This window comes from Salvelinus alpinus, chromosome 9, assembly GCF_045679555.1.
Source record: "Salvelinus alpinus chromosome 9, SLU_Salpinus.1, whole genome shotgun sequence".
Lineage (NCBI taxonomy): Eukaryota > Metazoa > Chordata > Actinopteri > Salmoniformes > Salmonidae > Salvelinus > Salvelinus alpinus.
In genome coordinates, this window is record NC_092094.1 from 86092346 (window position 1) to 86108514 (window position 16169).

The following is a 16169-nucleotide window of genomic DNA, read 5'->3' on the forward strand; positions in this document are numbered from 1 at the left end:
AGCTTTGGGAATTCAAAGATGGAGAAATTCAGCATTAACTTCATAATACGTATGTTTATCTATAAATATGTTTTAGACTTTGTCTGAAAAATTGTTTTATATACTGCAGAAGGCTTTTTACTTCCCCAATACATTTTAACATTGCCTTTTTTGCAGAGCTAATCTTATTTCTGGATGTTGGCTGTTTATTTTCTTATCACTGAGTGATTATCTTATGTGTCACAAAAGTTGTATAGATATCACCAGGGACTGTAATTGAAGCTGTTGTGTGGGTGATTGTAATACTCCTTCATAACCTCTGCCATAGCCATGTAACCCCTCAAGCCAGAGAGGCCTTGAATAAGAGCAGTGGAATCAAGTGGAACCAAACAAAGCTAAACATGCATCACCACTGCTGGGGCTACTTGCTCCCTAGTCTGGCAGCACAGATAGCTGTTCTCTCTCCCAACAGGAGTGTCTGGCTCTTAGGTTACTCCACATGTGGAAAACTTATGACTATGTGTACATTATTTGTTTCAGGATTTAACATTTTCTGCCTTTGATTTTGCATGCCACCTCTTTCATGAATCAAGGTGATGCAGCTCAATTTTGTTGTGCGCTCTCATTTCGCCCTTCTTATTTCATGACTGCAGGATTTTAAAGGGAAATTCTTAATTCTATGTTTGATGACTGAGTGGTATATTTTGTTTTATGATTCATTCATTCATTCAAGCCCCTATCACTCACTATATGGTGGGATATACAGCATATTCCATGCTGTTCAGCATTTTTGCACAAATGCTATATGGTAAAGAAGCCAGCGGTTTAAGGGACTGCATCTCAGTGCTAGAGGCGTCACTACAGACCCTAGTTCGATTCCAGGTTGTATCACAACCGGCCGTGATTGGGAGTCCCATAGGGCTGCGCACAATTGTCACAACGTCGTCCGGGTTAGGGTTTGGCTGGCCTAGGCAGATATTGTAAATAATAATTTGTTGTTAACTGACTTTCCTAGGTAAATAAAGGTTAAATAAAAATGCGTTGATCGGCGACGACTTTGTCAGAGTCAGCTGAGTGAGTATTTTGTTAATTGTGAAGCGCAGTGCAATCCCCGTGGACTGAATTAGTGGGGTCTGTTTAAACATTAAACATTAATATTTTATATAATTAATTACAATATTTATTGATTTACAAGGACCCTACATTATTGCCATTATAATTAAACACTAGAAAATATAATCACGGATTTGCTTACTCTTTATTTAAAAACATGAACAACTAGATTTATGAGAGAACTCGGTATCTAAATCCTGCATCAATTAACCTACATTCTGCATTGTCTCTTCAAGTCATTTGCCTTCCCTCTTGTAGATCCAACAGTGTTTGCCATCCAGAGAGGAGATGCTCAAGCTGTGAAAGAGCTGTCAGTGACTGCACCACTCAGCCTGATGAAAGAGAACAAAGAAGGATTAATACCTTTGCATGAGGCTGCATATTGTGGCCAAGCTGAATGCATAAAGGCACTGCTGAAAGGTACACATTGAAAGCATAATTTTTATAGTCTTTAAATGCAAATCCTTGCCTTTGTTAATGGGGCTCAATTAAATTGGGGTTGAATTATAGACTGGATGTTAAAGCATGTTAAAGCATTTTGTTTATGTGTATATTATTTCCCCTCCAGCCCAACCAGGATTAGTTGACAAGCGCATCCTCTAAGAACAGGCTGCTCTCCTCCTGTCATTTTCCGGGCAGCAACTGTCATGTGTGCAATGCCTCCTACAGGCAGGGCCAGACCCTGACATCAGCAGCAAGAACAAAGAGAGACTCCCCTATACAAAGGTACAGCACCCTACGTGGCTATAGCATGTACGATAATGGCTTTGAGGAATATGTAGGCCTGTACTGAAGCATGGTGTCTTCTGCCAGTCTGTCTAACCCAATGTTCTCTGATGCCTTCTAGCGTGTGAGTGGGAGAACGTGGACATTTTTTTAAATGTATTTTTATTTAACCTTTATTTAACCTTTACAATCACGGCCTACCCCGGCAAAACCCGGACGACGCTGGACCAATTGTGCGCCGCCCTATGGGACTCCCAATCACGGTCAGATGTGATTCAGCCTGGATTCAAACCAGGGACTGTAGTGTCGCCTCTTGCACTGAGATACAGTGCCTTAGACCACTGCGCCACTCGGGAGCCCCAAATGGTGAGCCTCATCCTGTCATTCGGTGCCACAGTGAGCCAGAGGTGTAACCGGGGCTGGACAGCCCTCCACGAGGCAGTGTGCAGGGACAACATAGAGATTTGGTATTTTATTAGGATCCCCATTAGCTGTTGCAAAAGCAGCAGCTACTCTTCCTGGGGTCCACACAAAACATGACATAATACAGAACATCAATAGACAAGAACAGGTCAAGGACAGAACTACATAAAAAAAATGTAAAGGCACACGGAGGCCTACATACAGTGGGGCAAAAAAGTATTTAGTCAGCCACCAATTGTGCAAGTTCTCCCACTTAAAAAGATGAGAGAGGCCTGTAATTTTCATCATAGGTACACTTCAACTATGACAGACAAAATGAGAAAAAAAATCCAGAAAATCACATTGTAGGATTTTTTATGAATTTATTTGCAAATTATGGTGGAAAATAAGTATTTGGTCACCTACAAACAAGCAAGATTTCTGGCTCTCACAGACCTGTAACTTCTTCTTTAAGATGCTCCTCTGTCCTCCACTCGTTACCTGTATTAATGGCACCTGTTTGAACTTGTTATCAGTATAAAAGACACCTGTCCACAACCTCAAACAGTCACACTCCAAACTCCACTATGGCCAAGACCAAAGAGCTGTCAAAGGACACCAGAAACAAAATTGTAGACCTGCACCAGGCCGGGAAGACTGAATCTGCAATAGGTAAGCAGCTTGGTTTTAAGAAATCAACTGTGGGAGCAATTATTAGGAAATGGAAGACATACAAGACCACTGATAATCTCCCTCGATCTGGGGCTCCACGCAAGATCTCCCCCCGTGGGGTCAAAATGATCACAAGAACGGTGAGCAAAAATCCCAGAACCACACGGGGGGACCTAGTGAATGACCTGCAGAGAGCTGGGACCAAAGTAACAAAGCCTACCATCAGTAACACACTACGTCACCAGGGACTCAAATCCTGCAGTGCCAGACGTGTCCCCCTGCTTAAGCCAGTACATGTCCAGGCCCGTCTGAAGTTTGCTAGAGAGCATTTGGATGATCCAGAAGAAGATTGGGAGAATGTCATATGGTCAGATGAAACCAAAATATAACTTGTTGGTAAAAACTCAACTCGTCGTGTTTGGAGGACAAAGAATGCTGAGTTGCATCCAAAGAACACCATACCTACTGTGAAGCATGGGGGTGGAAACATCATGCTTTGGGGCTGTTTTTCTGCAAAGGGACCAGGACGACTGATCCGTGTAAAGAAAAGAATGAATGGGGCCATGTATCGTGAGATTTTGAGTGAAAACCTCCTTCCACCAGCAAGGGCATTGAAGATGAAACGTGGCTGGGTCTTTCAGCATGACAATGATCCCAAACACACCGCCCGGGCAACGAAGGAGTGGCTTCGTAAGAAGCATTTCAAGGTCCTGGAGTGGCCTAGCCAGTATCCAGGTCTCAACCCCATAGAAAATCTTTGGAGGGAGTTGAAAGTCCGTGTTGCCCAGCAACAGCCCCAAAACATCACTGCTCTAGAGGAGATATGCATGGAGGAATGGGCCAAAATACCAGCAACAGTGTGTGAAAACCTTGTGAAGACTTACAGAAAACGTTTGACCTCTGTCATTGCCAACAAAGGGTATATAACAAAGTATTGAGATAAACTTTTGTTATTGACCAAATACTTATTTTCCACCATAATTTGCAAATAAATTCACAAAAAAATCCTACAATGTGATTTTCTGGATTTTTTTTTCTCATTTTGTCTGTCATAGTTGAAGTGTACCTATGATGAAAATTACAGGTCTCTCTCATCTTTTTAAGTGGGAGAACTTGCACAATTGGTGGCTGACTAAATACTTTTTTGCCCCCCTGTATCAATACATACACACAAACTATCTAGGTCAAATAGGGGAGAGACGTTGTGCCGTGAGGTGTTGCTTTGTCTGTTTTTTTTAAAACCGGGTTTGCTGTTTATTTGAACAATATGAGATGGAAGGAAGTTCCACGCAATAAGGGCTCCATATAATACTGTATGCTTTCTTGAATTTGTTCTGGATTTGGGGACTGTGAAAATACCCATGGTGGCATAGGTGTGTGTCTCAGAGCTGTGTGTAAGTTGACTTTGCAAACGATTTGGGATTTCCAACACATTAATGTTTCTTATAAAAAGAAGTGATGCAGTCAGTCTCTCCTCAACTCTTAGCCAAGAGAGACTGGCACGCATAGTATTTATATCAGCCCTCTGATTACAATGAAGAGCAAAACGTGCTGCTCTGTTCTGGGCCAGCGGCAGCTCACTATTTCCTTGCAGCACTGGACCATGACTGGACAATAATCAAGATTAGAGCCTGGAGAACTTGCTTTTTGGAGTGTGGTGTCAAAAAAGCAAAGCAAGTCTTATTACGGACAGACCTCTCCCCATCTTTACAACCACTTAATCTATATGTTTTGACCATGACAGGTTACAATCTAAGATAATGCCAAGTAATTGAATCTCTAAACTTGTTCAATAGCCACACCATTCATTACCAGATTCAGCTGAGGTCTAGAACTTAAGGAATGATTTGTACCAAATACAATGCTCTTAGTTTTAGAGATGCTCAGGATCAGTTTATTACTGGCCACCCATTCCAAAACAAACTGCTAGTCTTTGTTAAGGGTTTCAGTGACTTCATTAGCTGTGGTTACTGATGCGTACAGTGCCTTGTGAAAGTATTCACTCCTATTTTGTTTTCTTACAACCTGGAATTAAAATAGATTTTTAGGGTTTTGTATCATTTGATTTACACAACATGCCTACCACTTTGAAGATGCAAAATATTTTTTATTGTGATACAAACAAGAAATAAGTATAAAAAACTGAAAACTTGCCTCCCGGGTGGCGCAGTGGTCTAGGGCACTGCATCGCAGTGCTAGCTGCGCCACCAGAGTCTCTGGGTTCGCGCCCAGGCTCTGTCGCAGCCGGCCGCGACCGGGAGGTCCGTGGGCCAATTGGGCTAGCGTCGTCCGGGTTAGGGAGGGTTTGGCCGGTAGGGATATCCTTGTCTCATCGTGCTCCAGCGACTCCTGTGGCGGGCCGGGCGCAGTGCGCGCTAACTAAGGGGGCCAGGTGCACGGTGTTTCCTCCGACACATTGGTGCGGCTGGCTTCCGGGTTGGAGGCGCGTTGTGTTAAAAGAAGCAGTGCGGCTTGGTTGGGTTGTGCTTCGGAGGACGCGTGGCTTTCGACCTTCGTCTCTCCCGAGCCCGTACGGGAGTTGTAGCGATGAGACAAGATAGTAATTACTAGCGATTGGATACCACGAAAATTGGGGAGAAAAGGGGATCAAATTTTAAAAAATTAAAAATTAAAAAAACGCAAAACTTGAGCATGCATAACTATTCACCTCCCCAAAGTCAATAGTTTGTAGAGCCACCTTTTGCAGCAATTACAGCTGCAAGTCTCTTGGGGCATGTCTCTATAAGCTTGGCATATTTAGCCACTGGGATTTTTGCCCATTCATCAAGACAAAACTGCTCCAGCTCCTTCAAGTCGGATGGGTTCCGCTGGTGTACAGCAATCTTTAAGTCATACCACAGATTCTCAATTGGATTGAGGTCTGGGCTTTGACTAGGCCATTCCAAGACATTTAAATGTTTTCCCTTAAACCACTCGAGTGTTGCTTTAGCAGTATGCTTAGGGTCATTGTCCTGCTGGAATGTGAACCTCCGTCCCAGTCTCAAATCTCTGGAAGACAAACAGGCTTCCCTCAAGAATATCCCTGTATTTAGTGTAACGGATGTGAAATGGCTAGCTAGTTAGCGGTGGTGCGCGCTAATAGCCTTTCAATCGGTGACGTCACTTGCTCTGAGACATTGAAGTAGTGGTTCCCCTTGCTCTGCAAGAGCCGCGACTTTTGTGGAGCGATGGGTAACGATGCTTCGTGGGTGACTGTTGTTGATGTGTGCAGAGGGTCCCTGGTTCGCGCCCGGGTCGGGGCGAGTGGACGGACTAAAGTTAAACTGTACATTTCACATCGGTTACATTCACCCCCCTTTCCCGCAGCAACCAGTGATCCGGGTCAACAGCATCAATTTAACAGTTTAACTTTAGTACGTCCCCTCGCCCCGACCCGGGCGCGAACCAGGGACCCTCTGCACACATCAACAACAGTCACCCACGAAGCACAAACCCACCAACAAACCCACCAAGACTCCTACCTCTACATGTTGCTGCTCCGTATGGACACCATGAGTATGTACGAGTGCACTGTGTTTCTCCTGTCGTGTCTCCTTGTATTACTCGTATGTACAGTACTAATGTCCCTTTGTTCCAGTATTGTGTACCTGCTTGTCCCAGTCACCAGTCGGGCCAGAGTTCGCCACAACATGATCAGCCCCCTCCACCTGGCTGCAGAGCACAACCGGGACATGGTCACAGCCATATTGCTCAAGACAGGTGCCAATGTCAACGCCACACTATCCCACAATCGCTCCATGCGATATTCGGATCACTGCATCACAGCACTCTACTTTTCCATTTCCAATGGAAGCACTATTGCTGCCATTCTACTAGCAGCTGTAAGACGGGGTTGTGTTAGGACTGTCTCCCTACTGCTGGAGCATGGGGCTGATAACACCAGCATTCCATTCTGTCCTACCACCTTCCCTGGTGCTATCATACTCTGTATGAATAACCTACCTCTTCTCAAGTGCCTTTTGGTCAATAGCTGTGATATCTGGGCCTACTTCAGATGTGCATATGGTTGCAGCCCACACCCAGGACAGCGTGGGCAGCATAGTCATCGACGTCAACACTGTACTGCCTACCAATGACATGTCTCTTTTAACCTGCACATGACTTGTTGCCAGCAAGGTACAGGTAAGGCAAAGTAGGCTCCTATTGTGATCATGATTATTCTGGGAACTTGATAAATAGCCTTTTTGGGGGGGGGCACGATGCTCATTATCTTTTCTTTCTGTTCATTCTTATATCACTTAGTTTTGTGAGTTGATCTCGTCACCATCACCAACTGTGTGTAACTGGGCAGGGCCCATCGTAGACTTACTGCTGGACTACGTTGGTGATGTTCAACTGTGTGGCAGACTCACCGAGCTCCTGGATGGACGGCAGGAATGGCCCAGCATCAAGACCAAGTCATGTGAGTACATCAATGAACACAGACACACACACTCAAACAGGTGGTACAATCTAATACAGTGTTCCCTGCTGTTTCCTCAGTGTCAGCCCATCCACTGATGCACCTGTAGGATCCGTGAGCAGATGGGTGTGTCCAGACTCAGGTCTCTGGACAGCCTACCCCTCCCAGAGACTGCTGCAGTACCTCAGCCTGACCAGACACAGCTTTGATGACTTCTGCCCTGATGGCAAATAAGGCTTGTCAGTGTTCCTGTGTGTTGTGCCTTATAGTATATTACATTACCAGTTTACAGGATTTTTAAAACTGTATTTATGGGGTAGTGATGATTGGGCAAAATGTGTGTAATGGAGAATGTGTGTGTCATGTGCACATACAGTGGATGTGAGCTGCAGGTCTGTAGGTCTGTGTGCAGGTCTGTAGGTCTGTGTGCAGGTCTGTAGGTATGTGTGCAGGTCTGTGTGGATGGGCTGATGAATGATGATAAAGGCACAGCAGTTGATAGTCTCCTGAAGAAGTGCAGCATAACTGAGCTAAAATTAACTCAAGGTAAGCTTTTAAAATACCTGTCTTTCAGATGTTTAGGCCGAGTCGAACAAAGGGAGACAATCAATGTGAGGCTTTATGAAGTGTGCTTGCTTGGATGGAATTTACTTGTTGATATTCAGCACTGATTTTGTAATATGTTTTGAAAGTGTGTTTTCAACAGACCTAGTGTAATGAGTGTATATTATAGTTGAGTTGTTGTTGTAACATATTGTAAATGTCAGTGCCAAAAGGCTATTGAAAAAGGTGTTCGAACCAAAGAAAGAAATCTAAAGATTTACTGTTTATTTAAAAAATAAATGTAATTTCTCCATTTCACAAGTATTATTTACAAACAAAAAATATCAAGAAATAATGTGGGGAACTATCTGTCAGTCTGTGTTTTACTTTTTGTTGACAAACACCAGTGAACTACAAGTAATTTTGATCAATTCATTTTTAAACCAGTGTATTTAAGAAATATATACACCATGAGGTAATCAACACGCCCGTAGACCTCTCCTTTAGCATAGATTATCACAATGAATCAAAAAATGGAGAACGTCAAATGTCACTGCATTCCTATATCAACATAAATTCCCTTCCATTTTAAAAATTAGAAGGATGAAGTCGTCTACATTTTTCAGTTTGAGACGGTGCTAGGATTTTATAATAAATTCCTAATAGACGTTATGGAACCCAAGTGGTAAAGGTGCAGGTGTTCCAAGCAGAAATGTTTGGTGTGAAATGTAAGACTACTTAAGTGCTTATGACTACTCTTTAAAAAAAGAGAAATGCAAAGTTTGAAATAAAAAAATAACGGCATGTCGAACTAAACAAATTATATTTACATATTCATTATTGCTTAGGCAATTAATAAGCTATGTTTATACGTCTGTAATTGTGTTTAAATGAACCCAAACACGTTGAAAATGGATGGCGGGACGGTGGGTTTAGTCGGTATGGGTTTGACCACGACATGCGTGTAGTTCTTATAGCGGTGTGCTATGTCCGGTGTTTCCGTTTCAGCCACTGTGGCTTTCCCCCAGAGTCCCACCGCCGATTGTGGAACAACTATGTGACTCTGAAAGACGTGGTGTCCGTGGTACTGAAACGGACAGAAACCGCACACATTGACGTTATGAGAGGCCACGTCCAGTTTGAGCGGTTCTTTCTCAACAGAGCCACGTCTATTGGAGAGAAACAAGGTCGGTGTTGGTTCCTCGTGAGCTTTTTTTATTTTTTCAACCTCGTTGATTCCTGTCACACCTTGGCTCTTTTTCCATCCATACTGCAAATAGTCTGTGTTGGTTTGGGCTAATCGGGGTTCCTCCCAAAAAGATGCAGGGAGTTGACGTTTCCTCATGGGTACCTGTTCTTGCTTACTGTTATCACTGTCTACAGTTGGGGTTTGAGCCATCCTTGCGTTCTCTACGTCTTGCGCATCCGAACCCCCTTTTTCATTGATGCGCGTCGTGCTCGGGTGAATTGTCTCCAATGAATACGCGCTGGACTTGTTCACCACATCTTTGGCGATGCTAGACTCCGTGGACCTGTGTGTGTGGCATCTGGGCATCCGAGCGTATTTCTGAGAAAAACGCTTGAGCTGTTTCTGCAGGTATTTCCTGTGGTCCACAGAGCGCCTGCAAGGGGCTGATTTGTCCAGAGCCGCCTTGATGTCACTGGATGCCAAGTTTACAAAGTTCAGTAACGTTTTCACCTCGCTGTCTGCACTTGCCATTTTACAGTGTAAATATTTTAATCCATAGGCCTACTACCAAAAACGTCCATGCAAATTATATTCTTCTTCATCTTTAAAATCTGAAAAAAATGAATGGCATCATAAGATATAAATATTTAAGAAAAATATTCAGAACTTGATATACTCACATTATTTGTTGTTCATAACGGCACAATAATCACACAATTACGCACAGGGCCTAATAAAACAGTAATTACGCATAGCCTAACAACACGTAGGTTGCAAATGATCCATTCATAACCACAAATATAACTTACCATGTCCCCTGTTGAGGATTCTCATTCCTGTCTCTCTCCCAGAAGTAGTCTGAGTGCTTCAACAAGTTGAATGAATATAAACTGCGTGTAGTGTTGGTGCTTTCCTTGAACCAATCAGCGACCTGAGTCCACTCACAATGCACCCCAATCAGCCTCGGAGCCCCCGGTATTGAATTCTTTGCCATCGCAAATTGTTGTCACGGAGATCCTCCAAGAAAAGCGGCTAATAGATGCAATATTTCTGCCCGGTCTTCCGCGCGCTCATGGAACACCCTTACAACAGTTTATCCAAACTTCTAAATATGCCCCAAGAACTACCGTGCATGATTAGTCTGACATAGGCTGTTAATGGTATGGGTATGCTTCATCACTGCGAGACAATATTCGTTTGGCTACTTTCAACTGTTGTGATCTAGCCCCCCCCCCCCCCCCCCCCCGTCCAGAGTGCTGTCAGATGTAGGATTTGGTGGGGGTGGGGAGGGGGGGATCTAAAGAGCACATATCCATGGAAAGGGGGGTTGAGCGCTCAAGAATCTTGTCTTTCTGTTTGCCCCCTCAATCGAGCGACACAAAAGCTGAATTACTCATTCAAACCTCGCGGGACAAAAGGAAAGGAGCTGGATAGCACTCCTGCATTTGTAGTCAAACATTTAGAGACTTAAATCGAGTCGTCATGAAGGAGAAAGAGTTAGACAAAGCCCATAGAATTGCCATCAGTAAACATTTTCCTGTGTCATATTAGTGGGTCTCCATGGCTCCTTCTGGCCCGCGGACAATAGCACAAGTTTGCACACTCGAATACTGTCACCCTGCCAACGGTAACAAGTGCCAAAAACAGGACAATCCCCGGGGAAAGCAAGGGCTCTGCGGGGAAGGTTGCAATAGAGGAGGAAAAGGGGACCTGTGAAATGCTAATTTAGGTCCATCCCCTTATTGAAGAAAAAAAGAGTACCTATCGTTCCATTGAACAACCACCTCAGTGTGGCATGAGATGTGAGGCAACCGTTTATCTGGTAAGTAACCTACACCGCATGACCATAACCACAATTACTGCTCTGCTGCCATCAGCCCTGACTGCAGAACATTTCATATTAATATTTTCTGACTTCTCAGAGTCAAATTAAAAGTTAATATATTGTAATGTTTGCACCTGCAATGCAATGTCTCTATAGGCATATCATATGTTATGACTAATACTATACTAACTTGTTATTTCTCTCAGGATGTATAACCTCCATAATGTGTGAATCAAATATACTGTATCTTGACTAGTCCAGTGCCTGGTATGATGGGGTGATCTCTCATCTACTGCTCAGGCTGTTGGCCCTTGGAGAGGCAACAGGACCCTACTGTCCCCGTCTCTTCTTTATTCACCTCTCTGTTCCTCTCAAAGGGCCAATTAACAATTGTGCACCCCTCCCCTGCCCTGTCGCCCTACTCCTGTGCTTTTGAAGTGACAGAGAGAGAAGGGGGAAGTATAGTGGTACCAATAAACAATAAATCCCACTATGTGTCCCTGTCCTCATGCCAGTTTGAGTAAGATGGATGGAAGAGAGGTTTGTCAGCCATTTCAAATTGTATGTGATGTGTTATGGGACCCAGGGTAGATTATAGAATAATGAAGTCCTGAACCTCATCAGAAATATGACTGGAAAGGAAGCACTAATCAATTCAAAGTCAATCACTGTAAAACACTGTTGCTCTTATCCTTGTGTAATAAGACTTATTTCCGGTACTCTTGTAACTTTGTGTTGCTGTTATTAGACAGATAAGATTGTAATCACACACACACACCACAATCACCGTAGTAACCACAACAACCTCCCTGGTTCTTGGTTGCCAGTCGGTCACTGAGTTGACAGCACAAGACTCCCCCTTGCCCTCTGACCCCCAGACAGCACTGCTCTCTGGGTGTTACACCAGAACCCTCATTAGCATATGGCACATCCACATAACACACTCCAGCCTGACATACTTCCACACTCCAGCATCACTAATAAACACTTTACATTATGACACTTGTACATGTAGTAATGCTGTAATTACTTTAGTATCAACATTATATTAATCTGTTATTTATGTTAATATCATATCCTGACACATATTGCATCATATTATACAGTGTTTTTAGTATTTTAATCTCTAACCACTTAACCCCCTAATTGTCAGTGTTGATGCACAAGTATAAATATACAGTATTTGGGTAAATCAGATTATTCTTACATTATCAACTCTGCCACTAGATGGCAATAAACCTCTACAGTCTAGAATGCAGTAATGAGGACAAACAAGTCAGTGCTGTATAAAGCTTTGTTTAAGATAACACTGAGGGACCATATTTTGATGTTATTGAACATTATTTAATATCAGTAGTTACTTTGAAATTGTTATAATTACTTAAGAGCAAACCCAGAAACTCCTTAAACCGTTTGTCTTTTTAGTTTATGTATCCTTTATATCATGTACAGGTTACCTCATTGGGATTAAAAATGTATTTTACAAGAAAGACTGGTCACAAGATGACAGGTCTTTAGTGGGTATGAGTACTTCATTCTATAGTCTGCACTGTAGACTACACTGTATGATACTGTAATAAGGTAAACAACCAATCTATCTTGATTAGCAAAAGACAGCAAGAGGGTCTTATCCTGAATTCTGTGTGATGTTTGTCTCTATGGAGCGTGTGGATGTGAAGGATGGTGTTGTGGCACTGGCAGGTGTTTTGTGGTTGCTGAAATCAAATGGAGTAAGCAGGGCAGGAAGTGGATGATGTAGTGCTTTTTTCTTGTCTGTTAATCGATGCAGGGATAGACTGGAGTAGAGGATAGAGGAGCAAAACCACTAAACAGCTCCCTCAGGAGAACTCAAACCATCTAGAGAAGACATGTATGCCAACACTTAAGACTTCAGAATCTGAAAAGGTATTTTTTACTGCCGTGCCAGTATTCATCAATGTGTAATCAGCTTTAATGCAATCCTCTCTGGATGTGCCCATTTGATAGCAGCAAATGTTTGTTTCCTACAAGACGGAATGCATTGCGTTGCTGCAGTATACTTGTTGACTGAATTGTTCTTCATCAAAAAGAACTTGAATAATTGGATTGGGTGCCAACAGCATTCTTAAATGCCAGGTCTTGTCCAACTTATCTCATGACAGAGGGGCTGCGAGCTCTGTCATTTATACTGCACTAGTAAGTAGATCATTAAATGCCAGGTCTTGTCCAACTTATCTCATGACAGAGAGCTCTGTCATTTATACTGCACTAGTAAGTAGATCATTAAATGCCAGCCCTCCCCTCTGGCCACCTCCCTTATAATGAGCAGATTGCTTGTCATATAGGCATATAACAATGGTGCTTTGACTTGATTAAATTTATATATATATTCGAAGGAAATATTGAGTCTGAAATTGGGTGTTAGAAATATTAATTAAATACCACATCAAAAATAATTCCCCTTTGCCACTGCAATAGAAAAGTCAATAGAGTTCGATGTGCTGTGTAAATAGTCATACCTTCATTCATGGTCCATAAATTAAAGTCAACATTAATTTATTACCCTCCATACATAGTATTCTCCCCCATCATGTTTAGTTACCACAGGAATGGGTAATGATGTGAGGAAAGTAGACTAGACATCACATTAAAGAGTTAATTGACATCAGGCTAGCCAGTGTTTTCCCCTCCAGAGTGTTTAGAGTAGATTTGTCTAATTAGAAGAAGTAATTTACCTTTAGTATGCATAAACCATTTCCACTCTGTGCTGATCATGGAGATATGCGAAGAGGAGGAGAATTATATGGAGACAAGCAGGTAAGGGGAGTACAACATTGGCTTGTCCACTGAGGTCGTGAGAGAGACACTGTAAACATGGACTAGACTCAGTGGATAACAGTGTCCTGTTATTTACAGAAGACTGCATGTACATCCAAATTGTTACACAACTTCCCTCTCCTACTGTTCCTTCAGAAGGGTCTGCAATTGGCCAACCTGGTCTCAGAACAAAACGTGTTATATGTTACTAAAATCAGTGCAACTCCAGTTAATATATGTTACATTAGGTTATATTACATTGGTCTACCAATGTAATAGCGGTCGTACAATATGATAGGAATTGTAGGACGTATGGTATGTTACAAATTACAATTTGTATGATATGTTGTCTTAATGACTCGCCCTGTACCATTCACATCTGTAGCCATGAAATGCTTTGAAAGGTTGGTCATGGCTCACATCAACTATAAAAATAGAGTCGCATACTATATATAAACTCACAGTAATTTATTGGGTAAATCACCAAAGTTTCGGCATCGCTGTGCCTTCTTCAGGCTCACATCAAACCCATCATCCCAGACACCCTGGACCCACTCGAATTTGCATATTGCCCCAACAGATCCACAGATGATGCAATCTCTTTTGCACTCCACACTGCCCTCTCCAACCTGGACAAGACGAATACCTACGTGAGAATGCTGTTCATTGACTATAGCTCAGCGTTCAACACCATAGTGCCCTCCAAGCTCATCACTAAACTCAGGACCCTGGGACTGAACACCTCCCTCTGCAACCTCTACTTTGAAATTGTTATAATTACTTAAGAGCAAACCCAGAAACTCCTGAAACTGTTTTGTCTTTTTAGTTTAAGTATCCTTTATATCATGTACAGGTTACCCCAGGTGGTGAGGGCAGGCAATAACACACCTGCCATGTTGAACCTCAACACAGGGGCCCCTCGGGGGTGCATGCTTAGTCCCCTCCTGTACTCCCTGTTCAACCACAACTGACTCCAACACTATCATTAAGTTTGCTGACGACATGACGATGGTTGGCCTGATCATCGACGACGATGAGACAACTTATAAGGGAGGAGGTCAGTGACAACAACCTATCCCTCAACATCAGCAAGACAAAGGAGCTGATCGTGGACTACAGGAGACGGAGGGCCGAGCACACCCACATCCACATTTTATTGGTGCTGTAGTGGAACGGGTCGAGAGCGTCAAGTTCCGCGGTGTCCACATCACTAAGGAATTATCATGGTCCACACACACCAACACAGTCACGAAGAAGGCACGACAACACCTCTTCCCCCTCAGGAAGCTGAAAAGAATCAGGCATGCGCCCTCAGATTCTCCAAAAGTTCGAGAGCTGGACCATTGAGAGCATCTTGACTGGCTGCATCACTGCTTGGCATCTGACTGCAAGGCGCTACAGAGGGTAGTGCGTACGGCCCAGTACATCACTGGGGCAGAGCTCCCTGCCATCCAGGACCTCTGTACCAGGTGGTCAGAGGAAGGACCTAAATGGTCAAAGACTATAGCAACCGAAGTTATAGACTGTTCTCTCTGCTACTGCACGGCAAAACCTGATCCTTTTATTCTCTGTTCTGAACGTACTAGACGACCAGTTCTTATAGCCTTTAGCCGTACCCTTGTCCTACTCCTCCTCTGTTCCTCTGGTGATGTAGAGGTTAATCCAGGCACCCTGCAGTGCCCAGCTCCACTCCCATTCCCCAGACGCTCTCATTTGTTGACTTCTGTAACCGTAAAAGCCTTGGTTTCATGCATATTAACATTAGAAGCCTCCTCCCTAAGTTTGTTTTATTCACTGCGTTAGCTCACTATGCCAACCCGGATGTCCTAGCCATGTCTGAATCCTGGCTTAGGAAGACCACCAAAAACCCTGACATTTCCATCCCTAACTATAACATTTTCCTACAAGATAGAACTGCCAAAGCGGGCGGAGTTGCAATCTACTGCAGAGATAGCCTGCAGAGTTCTGTCTTACTATCCAGGTCTGTGCCCAAACAATTTGAGCTTCTACTTTTAAAGATCCACCTTTCCAGAAACAAGTCTCTCACCGTTGCTGCTTGCTATAGACCACCTTCTGCCCCCAGCTGTGCTCTGGACACCATATGTGAATTGATTGCCCCCCAGCTATCTTCAGAGCTTGTGCTGTTAGGTGACCTAAACTGGGACATGCTTAACACCCCGGTCATCCTACAATCTAAGCTTGATGCCCTCAATCTCACACAAATTATCAATGAACCTACCAGGTACAACCCCAAATCCGTAAACACGGCCACCTTCATAGATACCATCCTAACCAATCTGCCCTCCAAATATACCTCTGCTGTCTTCAACCAGGTTCTCAGCGATCCCTGCCTCATTTTCTGCGTTCGTAATGGGTCTGCGGTCAAACAACCACCCCTCATCACTGTCAAAAGATCCCTATAACACTTCAGCGAGCAGGCCTTTCTAATCGACCTGGCCCGGGTATCCTGGAAGGATATTGACCTCATTTCTTCAGTAGAG

The 16169-nt window shown here is 43.4% G+C and overlaps 1 protein-coding gene and 1 pseudogene across 1 annotated transcript; one reads left to right on the forward strand and one right to left on the reverse strand.

Moving 5' to 3' along the window:
• Window positions 1-1305: 1305 nt before the first annotated feature.
• Window positions 1306-8891, forward strand: LOC139531009 (ankyrin repeat and SOCS box protein 2-like; annotated as a pseudogene).
• LOC139530880 (protein FAM181A-like) lies at window positions 8129-10170 on the reverse strand. The gene is made up of 2 exons (XM_071327646.1): window positions 9857-10170; window positions 8129-9658 (listed from the first exon to the last, which is right to left on the reverse strand). The coding sequence occupies exon 2, from the start codon at window positions 9576-9578 to the stop codon at window positions 8745-8747; it is 834 nt and encodes a 277-aa protein (XP_071183747.1). The 5' UTR covers window positions 9579-9658; window positions 9857-10170; the 3' UTR covers window positions 8129-8744.
• Window positions 10171-16169: the final 5999 nt, after the last annotated feature.

Bases quoted from the DNA above. Each gene is read 5' to 3' on its own strand.
- LOC139530880 (XM_071327646.1), bottom strand. From the start codon at position 9,578: ATGGCAAGTGCAGACAGCGAGGTGAAAACGTTACTGAACTTTGTAAAC.